At 34.0% G+C, this 22874-nt stretch overlaps 1 protein-coding gene across 5 annotated transcripts in view; it reads left to right on the forward strand.

Annotated features, from left to right (window-relative positions):
- LOC144238239 (cadherin-18) overlaps window positions 1-22874 on the forward strand; it is a 595479-nt gene that overhangs the window by 338346 nt on the left and 234259 nt on the right. For all 5 annotated transcript variants that reach the window (XM_077772003.1, XM_077772030.1, XM_077772038.1 and 2 more), the window contains exon 3: window positions 5144-5438. In XM_077772003.1, coding sequence (XP_077628129.1) covers window positions 5144-5438 — 295 coding nt within the window. The remainder of the gene's footprint in view (window positions 1-5143; window positions 5439-22874) is intronic.

Genomic DNA, 22874 nt, shown 5'->3' on the forward strand with positions numbered 1-22874 from the left:
TCGATAGATAGATAGATGATAGATAGATAGATAGATAGATAGATAGATAGATAGATAGATAGATAATGTTTTCTGCTTACTGTGTAATTCTCCCCACTGGGATTAATGCAAGCTTTCCCAGGGTAGGAATCGCCACATTAGTGATGTGAGTACCAGGACTGGAACGTAGTAGGTGCTCCAAGAACATTTGTGGGTAATATACTTCTAAAAGTGATTGCTAGATCAAATTATAATCTTATGTTTATTGGTCAGATCAATTTTCTAAATGTTTGAAGCCATTCCCATTTCTATCTTCCTTCCTTCTCTATGCAGCTACTGCTCTCTTATTTGAACAAAGGGCTAAAATGAACAGCAATGACAGAGTTTTAATGGGGATGAAATGACAACACATGTGAATATATGGACGGTGGTTTGGGCCAGTATTTGGGGCCAGAATTGTACTAATGTTAGTACATGCTGAGATTTTTTTTTTCTCTTCTAAAACCAGCTGCCAGGGCCATCTCTGTATCTCAGCTAGACCCTAATTGGCAGATGAAAGAACACAGAATAACTCTGATAGAGAATGGATACCCCTGTGCCTCATATGTCTCACTCCAACTTTAATTGAGTGGCTAGTTTTTGAGGTTTTCCAACACTTAAAAGTGAAATTCTCCACCACTGACGTGCCTCCTGCAGTGCCCAATATATTTGGTACACCCAGATGGGGCTCTCCAGAGGATAGCTGATCAATATGGAATTATAACAAATGAGACTTCAGAGATATTTTATAGTTTTTTATCTTGTACATTAATACCCCTAATGTGAGGTTCAGAGGATATTAGAAACACGTACTGTCTCTTCTTCCTTTTCTCTCCTCTTCCCCGTTCATTAGTTTCCTTCTCTATGAATGCACATTAAGGAGTTGAAAGCAAAAAACTGAAATTCCGCAGGAGGTTTTTGCATGTTGGCAAAGACCTCTGAGGTTTCTAGTTAAACAAATACACCTATTTCCTTACTCTCACCTAATTTCTTAAACTTCTAAACAATTGACTTTAGATTTGCAGTTGAACAGAATACTTCATAACTATTTCTAATGTAACATTTTTGTGTATGAATTGATGCACAATTCAAACTGATGGTTCTGTATTTTTCTTGCACAAGATTGATATGTTAGTTACTGAGAGACTATTATGATTTGAAACGTTTTTTCCTCTTTACCTCAATTACTTATTAACAGTTCAATGGAATTTTGTTTCGTTTACTTATAGTTTGAAATATAACACATTCTGAAATAAAGGGAGCATAATAAATTTTAATAACGTGTATTTCATGTGATCTTCACATTGCATCATTTTATGTGTTAGAAAAATAATCATAGTGGAAATACTATGTAATATCCATTGCTGTCTTCCCCTGGATTGTTGTAAATATACATTTCATACTCATAAAAAAAGTACATAAAATATATAGTTCCAAATATTACAGTTTAAAGTCAGTGAACTATCTTTTTAACATGGCTTGAAGTCTTCACCAAAAGCAACTTTTGAAATTAATTGCTCTGCCATCATCTTAACCTTTTAAAGTTATTCTTCCCCAAGGGATAGAATATTATCTTAGCAAAGAACTCTGCTTTTAGAGTGAAAGCTATAAATTTTTAGGTCCTGATCCTAATGTGGTCCAGGGTGAATAAATAGTTTTCCAAGGGGAAATCATGTGAGTCACATTAGCTTTCTAAGTGCCATAAGTTACTACTTAACATAAGAAAGAGACAATTTATTAAAGTAATACCAGAGAAGTGGTCATTTTGCTTTACTTGGGTAGTTTCATTTTCTGTCTTCATTCTCCTCCCCTTTTCTGTTCTCTACAGCGTAGTTAATTAACCCTACTTTATTATGTGATCACACTCATAAGCATTGTCCCTTTTTGCTTGAGGGCAATATATAACATCTGCCCTTCAGCATAAAAAAATATCACTCACTTTGCAAAATCTCATGACTCTATAAGTATATTCTTAGCACAGTGTATTACAGTAAGACTTCTAATGTTACTTCCAAATTATTTCCAAACTGTCTGGCAAAATGAGTTCAATACATATGACTAAAGTCAAGTTTTTCTCCCAAATATCTTTACATGTCAATGTAAAATCTGATGAAAATCTCTCTTAAATCGTGTAATAGCCAGCTCATCTTACATCATATTTTGCTGTTGCTAAATCAGCACCATGGCTATATCTAGAGTATTTCTACTGTACGTGCTCTACTTCTACTTCTTTTGTTTGATATTTTATTGTTGTCCACACTCAGAGATAACACATTTCTAACTTGGTTATCCATAGTACCTGATTATCTGTATCAAAGAGCTTTCTCTCTATACTTTAAGATTTCTCCCACTACTACCACCATTACTGCTCACCCATTTCATTCATTCATTCACTCATTCAGTGATTCATCATTTTTTGCCTTAAAAAAACTAATATAAAACATGTGCTATTTCCAGATTTTAAAGCTCTCACTTATTAAGCCAAAAAAGACAGTATTGCTGGTATTTCTTTAAGGCTCCACCTCTGTTAGAAAGTATGTGTTCCAAACCAAACTGAACATTTGGAAATGGGTTTATTATGGATGAGAGGTAATCCTGAGAGTGGATGACTTTGTTGTTTCCCAAATGGTGATCATCTTAATCATAAGAGCTATTAATCTGACTAAATGCTATTGTAATAGCTTCCCATCAGTGTTAACATAAAAGCTAATCATTCCAAAATTCAGCTAGGCCAGCTGAGAGATTTAAATACTTCATTATTGAAATGATTATCTGCAGTATTTAAACACTCGAGATATGCATTATCAATACCTTATAAATTCAAGTACATATTTATAACATTTTACTGTGTTATCCAATATTATAAATATTGCTAAATTACAATTCTCTAATTTATTGCCCATCTATTTTCAAATTAGACATAATTTCTGAAATATTTAGTCTAAGTTTTGTATTAAATATAAACACTTTATGTAGAACCAGATTCAAGTCTTAAGATCTAAAGACATAAAATTACTGACATTTTATCTTTCATCTGAATTGCTTACACAATCTACCTAAAGCGTAGAGTGTGTTATATTTTCCATAGTGCTTTAAATTGACAACTTTACTATTTCTTTTACATACTTTCATTGCTGGTCTACATATATAAGCCCATTCTTTAAATATGATTAACTTTTGTAATACATATTTTAACACAAAATAAAATAATATCAAAATAACCTAAAAACAGAGAAGAATATAAAAATATATTCTGATGATAAAGTCAATAGTCACCATTACTATCTTTCTGAAATTATATGTTAGAAGAGCAATACATTTACCCAAAAGGGTTTCAATTTAGTTATATAAATTTATAACTTATATGTGGTATAACAATAGCTAAGAGTTTCTAATGTTTCATTTCATAATGAGTGTTTGAAAAAAGGTTTTTAAAAAAATTGTTTAATGAATTTGTTGCTCTCTTTTCGTCACAGATTAAAGCAAAGTTGGAGACTGTGAAACAGGCCACTGTATTGATATTTTGCAGGTGTCTGCTTCATAAATGATAAAACCTTCTTCCAGGTGCTAAAAAGATATGTCAAGAAACATAAAGAAATAATTAAATACATTTCCATTCATGCATACAACTCTCTACACATAACTCATTCTGCATTCTTCTTCTAATGGTTAATTTACTAATGAAGTGTGAATCTTTGAACACTATGTTTTTCATATATTACTAATGTATTTTTACTCCTATTTATAAAATCTCTAAGAAAGCAGTTTTGTAAAGATATAATTTGTTGATTCTTGCTAGGTGATTCCCATCAGATTTTGTCCCTCTTTACACCTTATGTATTTTCAAGAAAGAACTAGAATTATTTGTGATATACTACAATTTATATTTACCTTCATTTTACTGTGGCCTTCATTTTACCATGGAATAGTTCTTTTGTCATAGTTTATTATATTTCCCCATGGTTTTTTTTCTTTTTAAAAATGTCTTCTAAGAGTTCAAAGACTTTGAAATAATCCTTGAAAAATTCTCTTTTTTATGGCAAGAAATCTAAAACTTACATGAAGAAGGTTATATTTTTTTAATGTTTCCAAGTATCAGAATTGAGTGAAAGGTGAGTAGTTGAGGTTAGGTAACCAAAAAGGTTTCCTATGAAGGATAATTTCAGATCTCTTGGGAGAAACAAATCTTCAGATATGTGTGTGAGATTTAGGAAAATATTTCTAGCTAGAAATATACCAATGACACTTATGCAAAGATGGTACAAGTATGAATCACAGGCTGTTTATAAGCATTTCCTGATATTTAAATGACAAAAAGTGGCTTATATTTATCTTAATATGTATCTACCTTTCTTACTAAATACCTCTTCTCTAGTGAAATATTACTGTTGTAATATCTATTAGTAAAATATTCCATTTTTATTTTAATAAATGAGAATTTATTAATGTATTTCTATTAATTAAAATTAGGCCTAAGTATTGATTATATCACCCTTATTTAAATTTTGAGTTAAGGTTTTATAATAATAAAGAAAAATTATTTCCTGTTTTCTTCATTCTAAATCTGAACGATTAATTTGGAATATATATATTTTACTTTTTCAAATTTTAAAATTAATTTCTCTATAATAAGTGTCTCTATTGTGGAAATATTTAATAGTTTGAATCTTGTCCTGCCATATATTTTTTCTTTTTTAAAGGTTAAGTTTGAATTAAAATGCCAAACAATTAATGTAAAAAGTCATTATTCCTGGAAATTTTGCAGGCAACCATGATTTATTTATTCATTTCTTTTTCCAATTCTGCTCTGTGTAGTTGGTAATGTGGTGATTTACTGGATGACATGAAGGGTTATTGATTTTTTTATTTAATTACTGTAACTTATTAATTTCTTTTTAGTCAATTATTGAGTTTTGTAGATGGATCATGATGAAAATATCCATATCAATACCAAGTAGAGAAAAATTGTAGAGAAAGAAATGATTATAGTAACATATGGGACACTGTGAAGATAAGAAAAGTTGTAATCCCACTAAGTTAAAACTTGTAGGTAGACAATTTTCAGATAACAGGATGTGAGGTTGGAATATAATTTCATGCTACATTATTTCATTTTCTTTGACAGCTACACTCCAATTCTGACAAAGGCGATGGCTCTGTCAAGTACATCCTTACTGGAGAAGGTGCCGGGACTATATTTATCATTGACGACACCACTGGTGACATCCACTCGACCAAAAGCCTAGACAGAGAACAGAAGACCCACTATGTGCTTCATGCCCAGGCTATTGACAGACGAACAAACAAGCCTCTTGAACCTGAATCTGAGTTCATAATCAAAGTACAGGACATCAATGACAATGCGCCAAAGTTCACAGACGGACCATACATCGTCACTGTGCCTGAAATGTCAGATATGGGTAAGAAAAATCATTCTTTACTTTAGCAGTTAATACAGTTTTGAGAATCCAAATAATCGTCTTGTGAAAACCAGGTTTTAGTTTTGTGTGTATGTGTGTGGAGAAATCTGAAGAAATTTCAAACACTTTAAAATTTACATGTGGCCTAAAATGTTAAAGAATTTGTGTCTAGACATTTTATTATTTATTAAAATTAATCTCTGAATGTTAAAGAATAGGTAACATCAAGAGAAAAATCATTAATGGGAAAACATCTGCAATTCTTGCTTACTTGACAGGGTTTTTGACCATGTAAATTCTTTATGCTTATTGCCACAAAAGTACCAACATATTCAAGGTGACAGTTTGCATAAATAAAAATAGACAATGTAATGTCTGAGATTTTTTACTACATGTCTTTTAAGCTTGCAGTTTATGACCCAATTATAATAGCATTTAAAAATGCAAGTAATAGTTGCATTCGATGAAACTTTTTTAGATACTCATAAGCATTTATATACCTTATTTATTTTAAAACATAAAGTGACCCTTAAAGTATTTTGGGCACCATTTTAAAGATGTATAAGCTGGCATACTGTATTTAGGTAATTTTCCCAAATTCATATATTTAGAGAAAGGCCAAGAAAATAAATTGACACCAGAGTCTCCTGGTGTCAAGGAGCCTACACTGCAGTTGGTCATGATCTAGGTCTTCAGTCATTCTGCTGATGTGGGGCTTTCTCATCACTCACACATCTCTGTCATCCATGTAACTATTTTATTTTATTTTTATCTCCTATGGAAAAATTTTAAAATCATTAAAATATAGGTCAGCTATGATAATTTTTTTTAACTTTCTCTGAAAGACTATAACCTTGGATGGAGAAAAGTTCTTTTTTTTTGAGCAAGGATTTAATATATTTGAGCATACATAAAAGCATTATTTTATATGAGTATTATATATATAAGCTTATATGTACATATATATGACTCTTATTTTGAGCTAAATTTATTATAACATTAACCAAATTGTTATGTATTTAGATATGCACATAAGTGGCATTTTTTTTTTATTTTTAAAATGTTTTTGAGATATAACCAACATTCAGTACTGTGTAAGTTTAAGATGTACAGCATAATATAACTTGACTTATACATGTTGTGAAATGATTACCACAAGAAGATTAGTTAACATCCTTCATCTCCTATACACATGGGTTTTTAATGAAAGATTGTAGTTTCTTTCCTTCCAAGCTCCAGCCCATTTTAGTTCTCGTAAGCTAGGCAAATGGCTCCTGAAGCTGTTGGGGAAGCAGGTGAGAAAGAGGAACCTAGTTCCTCCTTCGTGACCAGAATCTCAGGGGAGAAAGCAAGTCTACCAGAGTAGAACACAGGAATTAGCCCCAGAGAGCCTGTGGAGAGGCCCAGGAGATACTCAGGCTTATTGGTCTCCAAGGAAAGCTTCAGAGAAACTGAAGGACTCAACACCATTAAATCTGGCAGGTGAGAGTTTGTGTGGAAACTCAGGAACAGACGCCCTTCTCTCATGTTGTCAAGGAACTGACATACCATTTGCCAGTCCCTTTCTGTCTTACAAAAGTGAAGAGCCCCACGATTCCATCACTTGTGATAAGGCCACTGGCAAGGTACTTCCAGGAGCCACATGGAATGACCATAACCAGGAGGCAAAGAGCCAAAGAGAAACACAGGCAGAATGGTCATTACCAAGGAGAGGAGATCACAAGAGCTCTAGTGTTGTAAAGATACTACAAGGAGATTTCTGTAACTCAAAGCCATGTTTTCTATAGTTAGTAAACAACAACAGAAAAACGTGATTGAAGCATGAATAGTCATTGGTATGATCCAGATTATTATCCTGGAACTTGAGAAAACATCAGACTGGAAAAAGTAACTGAAAATCAGAAAGCAAAAATTCCCCAAATATGGGAATTATGGAACACGATGAAACTTAGTAGATATGTTCATTAGCCCTACAGTGTGAATGACATGTTCTCAGACATTAAAAAAAGAGTAGATGAAGGAGAGGAATGATATGTTTTTTCCTTGAAGTGAAAAAATATATTCAATTTACATGTTCAATAGTTTTTAGGAAAGGGTTAGAATAAGAAACAATCCTAGGTAAATCCTGGCAAAGTACCTAACACATAAAAAAAAAAGATAAAATCTTATAAACTTTCAGATAATTTTTATGATTTTAATTATTTTTGAGAGAGAGAGAGTATGAGAGAGAGAGAGAGAGCACACGGTGCGGGAGGAGCAGAGAGAGAGTGGGACAGAGGAATCAAAGCAGGCTCCATGCTGACCACTGCTAGCCCAATGTGGGGCTCAAACTCAGGACATGTGAGTTCATGACCTGAGCCAAAGTATGACACTCAACCGATTGAGCCATCCAGGTGCCCCTCAGATATTTTTAAATTGCCTACATATGTACATATATATATATACATATATATATACATATTATATGTTTACTATATATATATTATAGTATATTAGGCACTTATATATTTTACTTATATATGGAATTTAAGAAACAAAACATAGGGGAGGAAGAAAAAGAGAGAAGGAAATAAACCATAAGAGACTCTTAGAAAACAAACTAATGGAAGGAGGTGGGTGGGGAATGGGCTAGATGAGTGATGGGTATTAAGGAGTGGACTTGTTATGATGAGCACTGGGTGGTGTATGTAAGCGACAAATCACTGAATTCTACTCCTGAAACTAATATCACACTGTATGTTAACGAACCAGAATTTAAGTAAAAATTTAAAAATAAAAAAAAGCAAATAGGTACATTTGAGGATGCTAAGTGATACTGTACAATCTAAGAATCATGAAGCATAAGTGAATTATTGCGACATAGGCTATAGTTTGAAGACTTGGGAACAAATCAAGGCATTTCAAAGTCCTCATCCAGGTCTTGGAGAGGAGGATGGAAATGGGAAATATTATTCTTAAGTTCTTTTACTGAGATGAGTATGGGTGAGGAAAAATATTTATTTAGTATCTGAAAGAAGTAGAGAGAAAGAAAGAACAAAACAGAGCTGTACTACCATGGTTCTAGGCATGATTCCACTGAAGGAGGGGAAGAGGGAGAAGGTGGGAGAGAGAGAAGTGAGAGAGAACTCACTGGGGAAATATAGATAAAAAAATAAGCATCATCACAGCATCTAATGTATGTTTTAAGATGAATGTATAGATGGTGATCTGAAAACTAGTGGAGGGAGAAACTCACTTTTACATCATGTGCTTCAGAATGGGTAATATTTTCATTGATTCTGATCTTAAAATAAAAAGCTAGTAGTATTGTATAGGCGGGACCAGCAGACAGTGGCGGGGGAAACAAATGCAGCCTGCTGTTTGTTTTTGTCAATAATCTTTAACTGGAATACAGCCACACCCACTCATCTCAGTATCACCTCTGGTAGTTTGGGCTCTACGATGGCAGAGTTGAGAAGTTGCAATGGAGACCATTTGACTCACAAAACCTAAACTATTGCCCATGTTACCTTTTACAGAAAAAGTTTGCCAACTCCACTGTAAGAGCTTTCAGAGGAAAAGCCTGGAGGCAGGGGGGTAATATTGCAGTTCTGATAAGGAAGGCATCTGATCCAGGACAGTTAGTGTTCTGCCAGCCCTGCTGAATAAACACATGCGCGCCAAAATATGTTCTTTGTTGGAAACAGTAGGGTTGTGCTTCTTCCCTTTAGGTAGATACTGGTCATGCCACTAATAATTAACTTGTCCTTCCATGTTACTGCAGATCTGTTTTGTTCAGGGGACACTATGCAGAATTCAGTATTCACCACCACCCCTCCCTTTCATCTAGGACGGACCACGTGACCTGAACCTACCTGGTAGGATGTCAGTGGAGGCCAGTTGGGTGGGCTACCAGGAAATAAATAGGTTTCCTGACAAGAGGACACAGTGACACATATTTCACCCACTGCCATTTTGCTTTCCTGCTGCCCATAATGGGCATGGATGGGTCTGGAATTGCAACAGCCACTTGTACCATAAGGTTGAAAGCCTCTTGCTAAGTGAGATGGAGCAGAAAATTAAGAGTCTGGAAGAATGATGCTGTTTGCAGACCTGATGCTCTAACCCTGGCCTGCCAATCCCAAGACCATTATTATTATTTATTTAATGTTTATTTATTTTTGAGAGAGAGAGAGAAAGAGAACCAGTGGGGATGGGGCAGAGAGAGAAGGAGAGAACAATTCTGAAGCAGGATCTGCATGTGCTGATAGCACAGAGCCCAAAACTCAGCATGAGATCATGACCTGAGCTGAAATCTGAAGCTCAACCCACTAAGCCACCCAGGCGCCCCCCATGACCATTCTTAACAAAGTAAACCTGTTTCCATTTGAACTCTTTTTTTTTTTTTTTTTTAATCTCAGACAAATGCAGCTACATTGAATCTGAATTGGTAGTTGAACAAATTCTAGATTTAACATGGACCCAGAAAACAAAGTGTTGAATGCAATGCTGAATCCAAAGGGAGAGGGAGAATGTTTTCAGCATCAAGTAAGAAACAGTGATGTCATATTCCATTGAGTGTCCTTATTTGAGAATGACACATGAAACCATCACTTCTTTCCCTTTCTGTGTAGTTGGGATGCTAAATGATTTCACCATGGCAGCAATTTTCCTTTTTGCCTCTGATATAGGTAATAGTTGATTTCAGATATCTAAATCTTACTTACCATATAGTGTAGAATCAGTTGAATCCATAGAAGTTTTGATCAGTGGGAAAAAGAAATTGGATATTTTGAATGTTGACTGTGAGTTCTGCAGAAAATCTAAAATCGATCACCCAAGCAACCAGTTATTTGTGGCAGGACGGGAGACTACAAAGACATCAAAGTAGTTGTGGTAATGATTACTGAAACACCATCAAGGAGTATTTATTGAGCCCTTACTATATGCCAGACATTGCATGTCATTTGTAATAATGTCATGCCTGTATCATGCACAAGGGCAACGTTATGGTTATCCATAACAGAGGATGCCACTGATACATAGAATTAAATAATTTGCACAAGGTCACATGGTTAGTAAGAAGTGCACCTGGGAAACATTTCTAGGCGGGGCAGAGGTTCAGCTTAAGTTCCCAATTTTTTAATGTAGTTACAAATTTTAAACCTGGTTTAAGGTACTTGTGGAATAATTGTAACAAAAATATTGGATGTTCCAGAATCTGTACAGCTTATTGAGCCAGGGATGGAGGTCTCCTTCTTGCCAGGTTGGGATAGTTTGATGTTATTATAATCAAATAATAGCAAGATCAAATATAATATATCAAATAATAACCCTTTTTTTTTTTTTTAAAGAATTGGGTTTGAGGATGGCTACATACCGTAAAGAGGAAAATCCATCGTAAATTGCCGGAGACTAAGGGAATAGACATTCATTTATACTAGAAATCCAATCCCTAGGGAGTCCAATGAGGATATGCTTTTGAAAATAAAATTCTCTAACAGCTCCAAAATATGTACATTAGATGTAGTGTGGATGAAGACAGTGGACAGTTTCCAGGTAGATATGTGTGCCAAAAGTTGAAAAAACTTTGTGACACAGATGGCTACAGAGTAAGGGAAAGAGAAGTATTGAGAGAAATGGAAAGTAGCCCCATTAACTGAGCTAAGGAGTGGGGCTCAGATGTACTTGTGATTCTTACACAGTTGAAATAATGTGATTTCCCCCACACTTGAAGACAAGGTAAATGGTAAATAAATCCATGATTAAACTCTAAAACCTAAAACTTTGAATCTGATAAGGAAGACACAACCACTAAAGCAATAAAACAAAAAAGTAGATGAAGGACTTTTTAATGTAAGATAAGAATCCAATGACCAATAATCAAGAAGATGTAAAGTTAGCTGGTCAGGATGACTTAGAGGTCTAAGGCGCCAGACTCAAGAAGATGTAAAGTTAAATGAATAAACATTTGAAAATATGGATGTCAAATAACAATACTAAATCTAATCAAATGAACGATGAACTGAAATACTTATAAATATGCATGACTGACAGAGGACTATTTTTTATAACATAGGGGATTTTTTAATAAAAAATTCATTACAACCAAATAAAATGGGGAAATTCCGTTAGCAGGAGATTCATAAGAAAAAGAAACATGTTGATTATCCACAGAAAAACCTCAAATTTCACTAGTAATTTAAGAAACCACAAAGGAGGAGGAGAAACCAATGTTCATCTACCAGAGTATACAAGTTTGATAATTCACAAAGTTGTTAATGTACAGGACTGTTAGCAGAAGGGTGAATTCCCATAGTTTTCTTGTTTTTTGTTTTTTTGATGGCAATTTAACAACATCTTTCAACATTTTAGGAACATATCCATTTGTTGGACAATCTCTATTATAGAGACTATTTTATAGATGTGTTCACGTGGTTACACAAAGATATATGTGAAAGGATGCCCATTGCTGTATTATTAATAATAACACACTTAAGTTCTACTAATAAGGAAATTTTAAAATCAGTGACTTTGCAAGCATATACAGATTCCTTAAGCATCATTAAAATGAATGCATTTGTATGTATATACTGATATGAACATCCATATTGTTTTAATGAGAAAAAAGTTTTCAGAAATGTGTGTGGAAAAAGCAACACTTTATTTTAGAAAATAAGGGTATGCTGTGCAGTATATGTGCACATAGGGCATATGTGAAAAAATCTCACTGGTGAAGGTGAATACTTCTAGAAACGGGCTGTGGGGGCGCCTGGGGGGCTCAGTTGGTTGAGCGTTTGACTTCGGCTCAGGTCATGATCTCATGGTTCGTGGGTTCAAGCCCCACGTCGGGCTCTGTGCTGACAACTAGCTCAGAGCCTGGAGCCTGTTTCAGATTCTGTGTCTCATTCTCTCTCTGCCCCTCCCCTGTTCATGCTCAGTCTCACTCTGTCAATAATAAATAAATGTTAAAAAAAAAAAAAGGATTGTGATCTTTATCTGCTATGAGAGCAATGCATTCTTCTTTATTAAAAACTGTATACATATATATATTATTGATAAAGTGATAATAAAAAGTGAAATGCAGACTTATGATAAAAACATTTTAAATAAGCAATGCTGTTTAAAGATACATCAGTTTCTAATACTAATAATTGCTAGCAGTGTATGTAGATGACAAGAAAGTTTTTCTCAGCATATGGTGCCTGAGAAAATCATTGGTTTTATCATATACACATTAATTACTTTTTGGAACATTCAGTCATAAAAAAAAATCTCCCTTTTTGTATCTCTTTAGTTCTTATTTTAAAAAAATTTTAATGTTTTATTTATTTCTGAGGGAGAGAGAGAGAGAGCATGAACAGGGGAGGGTCAGAGAAAGAGGGAGATACAGAATCTGAAACAGGCTCCCTGCTCTGAGCAAGCTGTCAGCACAGAGCCCGATGTGGGGCTCGAACCCATGAACCGTGGGATCATGACCTGAGCCACCAAAGTCGGACACTTAACCAACTGAGCCACCCAGGCGCCCCTGTATCTTTTTAATTCTTGAGAGAGGAAAGGAGAGTAAAGGCATTTTATGTGCTAAGAACTGATAGGGGCTAGTAATAAAATGCTAAAAAAAATAAAATGGAAGGAAGGAAGGGAAGAAGGAAAGAAGAAAAGGAAAGTAGGAAAGGAGGAAGGAGGAGAAACAAGTCCCTAAATTTGAATAGGCTACAGACATATAAACTGAAAATTTAAGTATGGTGCTTGATTAGCAAAATGTAAGGGAACCATAAAGTAGACAGTGAATCCAGCTTACACACTTAGAGAAGACATCCTCAATTAAGCTTACCTAGTGTGCAGGGGTTTCTCAGTTAGACAAGGAAAAATTAAAACACCTAGAAGATACAATGATGAAAGATACTCTGTACTCTTATCTTCCCTGTGGGTTTATGGTCTACTTAGGTTTGTACGTGCACATGCGTGTGAGTGTGTATGTTGTTCAGGGGGAAATAAACAGGATTGTCATACAAATGATGAATTCCTTTCACAGTTTAGCAGACTATGCTATGAAAATACAGAGAAGGCAACACAGGAGACCTCCTGAGTGTGCAGGTGTTTATCAGATTACTGTTTCTTGTACATCTGTTGTGCTAAGGGATGGTCATGGAGCCCTCTAAGTAGTTGCTCTCTGCTGTATCATCAATGAGCAAAGCAAAATGTGGGTGCATGTTTCTGGTCAGTGGGTAATAATCAGCAGACAACATCTGAGGCATTCTGAAAGGTTTAATAAAGAAAGATGCAAAGCAAACTAGAATGGTTTTCAATGCATGTTTTAATGTAATGTTTTTCTTTACCTCTGATTCATATCATGGAATTTCAACTATTATCTGGGGAATCATCTCTCTCTTCAGCAGAGTTTTTCAACCCTGCCACTAACTGACGTATTAGACTGGATGATTCTCTGCTGTTCTGTGCATTGTATGGTGTTAAGCCGCATCCCTGGCTTCCAAACGTTAGATGCTTAGTACACTCCCCCCTATTACCACCATATTACAGTGCCTTTAGACATTGCCAAATGCTCTCAGAGGTGGGGGTGGGAGCAGTTAAAGCATTTCAAAATAGAAACATGATTTGTAGAATATGATATTTGTTCAATTTATAGACAGTTCCAAAGCAAATCTCATATGGTTAGAATACTCAGATCATATATTTTATGACCCAAAATGATTCATTCTGCCTAGTTCAGCGATTTTCAAGTTATTTTAAAAATGTTTATTATTTTAAGAGAGAGAGAAAGAGAACACAGCTTGGGAGGGGCAGAGAGAGAGAGAGAGAGAGAGAGAGAGAGAGAGAGAGAAAGAGAATCCCAAGCGGACTTTGTGCTGACAGTACAGAGCCTGATATGAGGCTCCAATTCAGGAACCCTGAGATCATGAGCTGAGCCAAAATCAAGAGACAGAGGCTTAACCAGTTGCCCCAGAAATTTTCATGTTTGATATTAATTGCCGTATTCAAGTACACTATATTATTAGGTCATTTGTGCTTATAGAAAAGAAGTATAACAATATGGCTACGTGAGAGTCATTATGACTCTCATTTTTAAAAGAAAATCTACTTGTTATAGCATTGATTTAGAAAAGGACCGTTTGAATTATGAGGAATGCCTTGTAAGCTACTGGCTATCATATTGCAATTTTTTTGACTTACCTAAAAATGTGATTAAATAAAACAAAGTGAACATGAGTGGACAAAATAACATAATATTCTGGAAGGTAAATGTAACCCAGATAGATCCATGAAGATCTTGCACACACTTTATCAATGTAAGTGAACAATTTCATTTCTTTCTGATGTGAAGCACATTATCATACCAGTCATTGTGATTTTATTACTTTCTAGCAATTATTCTATAGAATAATTGGCTTCTTTGTCCTTTAAACAACTTTAAAGAAGTACTTCTTTACTTTTGATTTTCTGTAACTTCATTAAATGTCTAAGTTTTTCAGAACTGAGATTTTAGAGTTTGAAATAAAAAGTTAATACTGATATGACACAAAGAGAAAAATCACTATGAGATAAAATTACACCTGCTTTTGGAATCAGCAGTCTACTGCATGTGTGGCATTTTAGAAATGAAATTAGAATAAATAGAATTGTACATGGAAACAGCATTGTCATTCTCAGAAAGAACATGATAAAGGTCTTAAGACATTTAGTGATACTAGAATGGCATATTGTTATTAAAAAGCTGGTAAAGGTGTGTTGATTATGTAAATTGATAAATCTCTTTAAAACAATAATTTTAAAACAATTTAAGACAATTATTTTCATCTTTTCTACTTTTATAGACATATACCACAATTTATGCAATTAAAATCTTCCTTTCACCTTGAATCAATAGGGTTTAGTACAAATTTTGATTGTTTTGCAGTCATTCTAAACTTTCAAAAACAATTACTCTATATCTAGAAAATTTTCAAGGGAAACTATATTATAATGCAATTTGCCTGAAAATAAATTTCACATCTTTTTTTGTTTGTTGGTTTTCTTTCACAAAAACATATCTATAAAGAATTGTATAAATCTTTATCTCTTCTCTTCTGTGTACTGATGAAAAATACCTAGAAGTAAAAATCACTTAATAATGTTTAAGATATTGTAACACGTTATAGAAATAATAAATTTTAGTCTCTGGAAGATAGAACACAATGTTTTATGTTTTATGCAGATGATAAGCATGTATTTTATTAACTTTCACTTCAGTGGAGCACTTATTCTTAGCTTGGCACATAAAGAAGAGATACAGAGTTTGCTGTGTGACCCTTAAACTCCACAAGGTGCCTTGTCTTTGGAGATGTATTCAAACATCCTAATCTTTTTCATGTCTTTGTTCCTCTACAATCTCTAACTCCCAGGCCTATTTCCGTGTGCAGCTGTGTTCTTTGTTGCAGAACAACAAGAAGAGACACCAGCTGTGCTTACTTTATTGCACTGCTTGTTGGGGGACTGATTTAGTTCTGGCCAAACATCTTGGGAGCTTCACTCTGGATGTCTTCCAGGATTCTAGTAGCCATTTTAAAATCATTACCCTGGGGCATAATTTCAGAATGAGATAATTTCAGTGAAATGAGGCTGACACTGCTATTCTACATGGTAAATTAAAACTGCATATGAGGAGTCACATTGAACAACTAATGAAGTGGAAATCGAAAAAAAAATTCTAAGTTTCATAACTTTTTTCTTCTCATAACTTTTCCCTTGTGTCAGTTAGCTAGTGTTTTGTAACAAATAATCCCACAACGTAGTGGCTCAAAACAGCTTCCATTTTACAGTGAACTATGAGAGGGATATAAACTAAGAAAACAATCCATTTACTATAGCATCAAAAAGAATAAAAGACTAAGGAATAAATTTAAAAAGGTGAAAAATCTGTATACTAAAATCTGTAAATCATTAATAAAATAAATTGTAGAAGACAAAAATAAATGAAAAGGTATTCCATGTTCATGAATCGAAAGAATTAATGTAATTTAAATGTCCATTCTGTCTAAACTGATCTATAGATTCAATGCAACCCCTAGCAAAATGTCAGTGACAGTTTTCACAAAAGTAAAATAAACAATTCTAATATTTTTGTGGAACCTAAAAAGACCTTCTGATAGCCAAAACAATCTTAGGAAAGAAGAACAAAGCTGGAGGCATTACACTTCCTGATTCCAAACTATATTACAAAGCTATAGTAATCAAAACAGTAGAGTATTGGCATAAAAACAGTCACTTAGATCAATGGAATAGAAAGAGAGCTGAGAAATACTCATGTATATATGGTCCATTATTCACAAAGGAACCAAGAATATATAATGGGTAAAAGATATTCTTTTCAATATACGGTCCAGAGTGAAATTGGACCATTACCATACACCATACACAAAAATTGAATCCAATGTATTAAAGACTTGAATGTAAGACCTGAAGTTGTAAAGCTCCAGAAGAAAACAAGAGGGTAAGTTCCTTGACATTTGTCTTTGTAATGATATTGGATTTAACACCAAAGGCAAAAGCAACAAAAACAGAAATAAGCAACCAGAATTGCATCAAACTAAAAAGCTTCTGCACAGCAAAGGAAATATTGACAGAATGAAATGGCAACCCGTGGAATGGAAGGAAATATTTCATATGCATTCTCAGAGCAGCATTTCAGTAGTACTCAAGTGGAAGTTTCAAGGGTTTTTGAAGAAGAGGCCCAGAAGCTTTTCTGTTTTACTTTCATTATATTATCGTAACCACATCACTCAAAACCATGTTCTGTTGATATATATTGAGTAATTACATGTGGACACTTTTCATTTACCCTTTGGAGAAAAGATTTTGAAGCAGCATCGCCTCTTAATATTTTGGACATCTTTGTTCTTATATCTGGTAAAAATTTATCATTGCTTCATGGATTAATGAATAATTTTATTTACCTAAATATAATTGAATTTGTTATAAATGCAAAAAAAAGACAACATAAATCAATCTAGTTTATCGTTTTTAGTTGTATTTATTTTATTATGATAGATATGATTCACCACATTATATTTAATGCTGTTGATTTCTTAATTTCTCCATTTACTCCTTATGAAAATAGACTATACTTGGAATTCCCCTATTAAAGCTGATCATTTTATGATAGAAAATACTTCAGTGGAATAATTTTTTCACCATAAATTAGACTCAAGTCACAAAAATTAAATCTGAGCATCATGTTTTAAAAATATATATTCAAAGAGTGATTTTCATATGTATACCCCTCAGTGTGGGAAATTGAAATATAAAGCAAACCAATTAGAATTTTGACAGTTCTAGATGCAATTTGTCTGTATGTAATTGTAAAAAGTATAATAGGTGTAATTTCCATAGTGGTAAGTGGAAGATTTTGTTACATAAATTGGACTTGGAGCTTAACATGTCTCTTGGTGGAGATAATGCTTTAAAAAAATAAAGGAACACATCTTAAATTTCTTACTAAAAGTAATCTTAGAGCATTGTAGGCTTATTATATTGTCACTTACCACCTTGCCTTATAAATCACTTTAAGCTTGTATGCTGTTTTACTGGTCTCTTAGTTCTTTAACATATTTTTTCTTTAATTTCTTTGTTATAACTAAACATTACAAACATAATGAACAGTAAATAAACTGTATATAAAATAAAGATAAACTATATATACTTTTATAAAGGCTAAGAGCTATTATTCCATGATATTTTTCTTGAAATGTTATCATTTAAATTCATGAGTATAATTATTTTCCAATTAAAATAATTCTTATTTTTCACAAAAGTTCACTAACCCTTCCTTCCTCCCTTCCTCCCTCCCTCCCTTCCCTTCATCCATTCTACTGGAAGAATAGACCAAACCAAAAATCTCATACTAAACACTTGCCATTAATGAATTATTCACTGATTATCTAAATTAATGTATGACCTTACCCCTATATTTTAAAAAAACACATGCTCTGAAATCATTATAAAATTCTATACATTGAAAAAAAAAAGATTTGTGTGTGAAATCACTGCATCAGGGCATATGCTGCTGAAATCTCTTTCTCGAAACTTAGGGATGCAATATATTCAACCTCCCGTAACTGAACTTGACTCCCAATCCTATTATGGATTTCATATTTTTTTTGAGACACCATTTTGGATGATTCACTTTTTAGGAGTCACATACATAGCAAAGAAACAGTGACTCAGTATAGAATAAAGGCATAGCAATCAGGTGTGAAATGAAAGTTCAGTGTTCAGGTGTAGAAGTATCAGCCTGAGGTTTGGTAGGCCCAGCAACTAGATTCAGAATAAATACATAGCAGTCAAGTGTATAGAATTAGGTGATCAAGAATTAGGTAAAAAACTGCAGTCAGGCATGACTAACAGGTTGAGTGATGAGGCACAGATAGAAGGCAGAGAGATCAGGTAGAGATGTCAGTGAGGAAGAGGAATGTACCATTGTGGATTCCTGCTGCCATCTATCAGATATCTTTGTACCCACTAATTTTCAGAGATCAGTCAGTCCTTGATAGTCAGGGCCACCTGCTCTGTCTCATCTGTAAACCCTCTTAAGATCAACTGGGGTTCTTTTGGATACATTTCATTTCCCTCCTTAGTAAATGGGGAATATTATTCTTGCTCCCATCTACTGGTAAGGAGAGATCTCAGAAGTTCAGGCTAGGCCCTTTTTTGCCTTCACAAGCTAAATGGCCTCTTTAAATCTTCTGCCGCTGTGTCACCTTGAAGCACCTCTTCTGTCAAAGAGGGAACTACTCTGAAAGTTGATCACAGCATTCCATGTATATAGCAAGAAATAAACACACATACACACACACACACAAATGTAAGCTAATTTGATGGCTTTTGTTTTATTCATCTGTTGGTGGTAATTTATTATGCAACAATAAAAAATACAACAAAGTAGAAAACTCTAAATATGCATCAAAGAGCAATGTAGAATGTCATAGAGTTATTAAAATTATATTTGTTTAGTTGGCATAGAAATGTCCATGACATATTATTAGGTGCAGAAGATGCTGCAGAGTGTTTTCTTTAGTATATATATAATTCCATGATAGACTTTTGAATAAACCAAGATAAAATTAGGGAAAGACATACAAAATGCTATTAAGATTGCTTTTCGGATGGGAAATGTCACTTCATTTGTATGTATTTTCTTACCAAGATCATGTTGTACTTCTCTGATTTAAAATACTCAGCTTATCACTGTGGCATAACTTAAACTGTTCTGTCTGATATATCTCCCCTTGGCATGTCAAAGAGAATATTCAAAAAAAGAAACCATAAATATTTCAAAAAGAAACCAGAACAACAAAATAGAGTAACAAAAAAGAATAAGAGATTTTGAAAATTCCTGGAGCATTGAAAACATTGAAAATTGAATAGGGGAAAAGAGGTCAAATTTATAACCCCGAACATTAAAGGTGAAAATTGTTCTACTCATGAAAGTCCTTGTAAATTCAAAAACACAGAAGGACCCGGGGAAGTCACCCAGGCAACTTAATAAATTAAAGCTTTTATAACAAGAAAGACTTTTTCAATCTTACCTGTGCATACAAAGAAAATGTGTTTTCATTCTATTGTAAAGCCTTTGATGATTATTCCCCCTAAGTATGGCTTACTTAGGGGTATTGGAACACTGGATTGAAGGAGAAAATAGCTTTCATTAAACCAAAATTCCATATGAGAGAGGAACAACAACAGAAAAAGTGTAAAACAGATTTACCGGTGGGCAAGTATCACAAAACAGTCTGATGCAAATCATTCCTCTCCTTGTTTTAGGGACACAAAAGTCCTTAATCCACTGGGCACCTATCCAGCCACACTTATTTAGAGCTATCGTTCCTATTTTAAAAGGGTCAGCATCAATGGAATTTGTTTTAACTTTAAAATTGTTCGTCTTTATTGAGCTATAAATGACAAATGGGAATTTTATATATTTAAGGCGTATCACTTGATATTTTGTTATATGTGTACACTGTGACATGATCACCATGATCAAGCTGATTAACATATTCATCACCTCACTTAGTCAACATTGCCTGTCCTCCCCTTCTCTCTTTTTTCCTTCTTTCCTCCCTCCCCCCTCACTCCCTCCCTCTCTTCCTTCCTTCCTTCCTTCCATTAGAAAACAAGATCTATGTTGTCAGAAAATTTCAAATATACAATATAGTATTGTTAACTATAATTACCATGTTGTTTTCTAAATCTACAGAAATTATCCATCTTGTATAATTGATATTTTATACCATGTGATCAGCATCTTCCCATTTCTGCCCCCTCCATTGCCCCTCGAAGCTATCATTCTACTCTCATCTTTGTGAGTTTAAGTGTTTTAGACTCCACATTTAAGATAACATGTCTGTCTTTGTGTGCCTGGCTTATTTCACTTAGCTTAATGACCTCCAGTTCTATCTACATTGTTGCACATGGCAGAATTTCTTTCTTCTTCAAGGATGAATAATCTTCCATTATATTTTCCATATATTTTTGTTTGTTGCACATTTTCTTTAGTGATTTTTTTTTTTAATTGATGGACATTTGGGCCCTGAAGTTTTTCTATATCTTGACTGTTGTAAATAATGCTGTGGTGACAGTAGAGAATAGATATCCCTTTCACATATAGTGATTTCATTTACTTTGGATTTATATACACACTCAGACAGAAGTGGGATAACTGGATCATATGATAGTTCTTGTAATTTGTCGAGGAAACTTTATACCATCATTTATAATGGCTACGCCAATTTACATTTCCACCAACAGTGTACAGTGGTTCCATTTTCTGCCTAGCTCTGCCAGCACTTACCTTTTATCTTTCTTATAATAGCCATTCTAACATATCTGAAGTCTTATCTCATTATGCTTTTCATTACATTTTCTCGATGATTAGTGACATCGAGCAGTAATGTACCCATTTTTCATGTACCCATTAGCCATTTGTATTTCTTTTGAAAAATATCTGTTGAGATCCTTTGCATTTTTTAAAGATCAGATTACTTGGGTTTTTTTTGTTTGTTTGTTCTTGAGAAGTATCAGTTTCTTTTAGATTTGGGATATAAACTTCTCATCAAATATATAGTTTGCAAACATTTTCTCCTGTTTCCAAGGTTGTGTTTTTATTGTTGACTGCTTTTTGTGCTGCGCTAAAGCTTTTTACCTTGATGCAATTCCATGTCTATTTTTATTTTGTTTTCTGTGTTTTGGTGCCATATCCAGAAAATCATTGCCAAGACCAATTACAAGAAGTTTTTCTCTACGTTTTCTCCTAGATTTCTCCTGGTTCTTTATTCTCTCTCTCTCTCTCTCTCTCTCTGTATATATATATATACATATATATATACATATATACACACACATATATATATCCATATATATATGTATATATATATATATGGTTTTATGCTATTTAGATTTTTGTGGTTTTCTAATAGATTATGAAATCAAATTGTGAGGCCTCCACTTTTGCCCTTTTTGCTCATTTATTTTGACTATTAAGGGCCTTTTGTGTTTCCATATGAATTTAGAGGTTTCAATAGGGGTTTTACTGAATCCTTGGATCACTTTGAGTATTAGGGACATTTAAAAAATAGGGGCACCTGGGTGGCTCAGTCAGTTAAGCGGCCGACTTCAGCTCAGGTCATGATCTCGCAGTTCGTGGGTTCAAGCCCCGTTGTCGGTCTCTGTGCTGACAGCTAGCTTAGAGCCCGGAGCCTGTTTCAGATTCTGTATCTCCCTCTCTCTCTGACCCTCCCCTGCTTATGTTGTCTCTCTCTTTCTCTCAGAAATAAATAAAACCTTAAAAAAAATAAAAAAATTAATTCAACTCACTTTTTAAACATAAAAGACAGAAGTTAAAGTAAACACATTAAATAATTATCGTTACAGAAAACAAAGATAATTCAGATAAAATAGAATAATTTAAGTTAAAAATCCAATTCACTGTGAAATTTGACATTTTACTGCATTCATTAAATAGGAGTAGGTTGAAATAAAGAGTAAAATTTTCAAGGAACAAAAAAAATAGTTTTCTAAAATCAGGGGTACCTGGATGGCTCAGTTGAGCATCTGAGTCTTGACTGCAGCTTGGGTAATGATCCTGTAGTTCATAAGTTGGAGCCCCATATCGGGCTCTGCACTGACAGCATAGACCCTCTTGGGATTCTCTCTCTCCCTCTCTCTCTGCCTCTCCCTTGTTCTCTCTCTCTGTCTTGCTCAAAAAATAATAAACTAAAAAAATTAATAAAAACATTAAAAATAAAATTAAAATGAGATGCGGAATTAAAACAAATAATAATCAGTGGACTCAATGCTGTGATGGTCCTGGTGGAAGATTATGTTGGTGACCTAGCATACAAAGCCAGGAGCATCTGACATTGTGTGTTGCGAACAAGACAAAGTGGGAAAGCATATATGACATAG

This window comes from Crocuta crocuta, unplaced genomic scaffold, assembly GCF_008692635.1.
Source record: "Crocuta crocuta isolate KB4526 unplaced genomic scaffold, BGI_CrCroc_1.0 scaffold51, whole genome shotgun sequence".
Taxonomy (NCBI): Eukaryota; Metazoa; Chordata; class Mammalia; order Carnivora; family Hyaenidae; genus Crocuta; species Crocuta crocuta.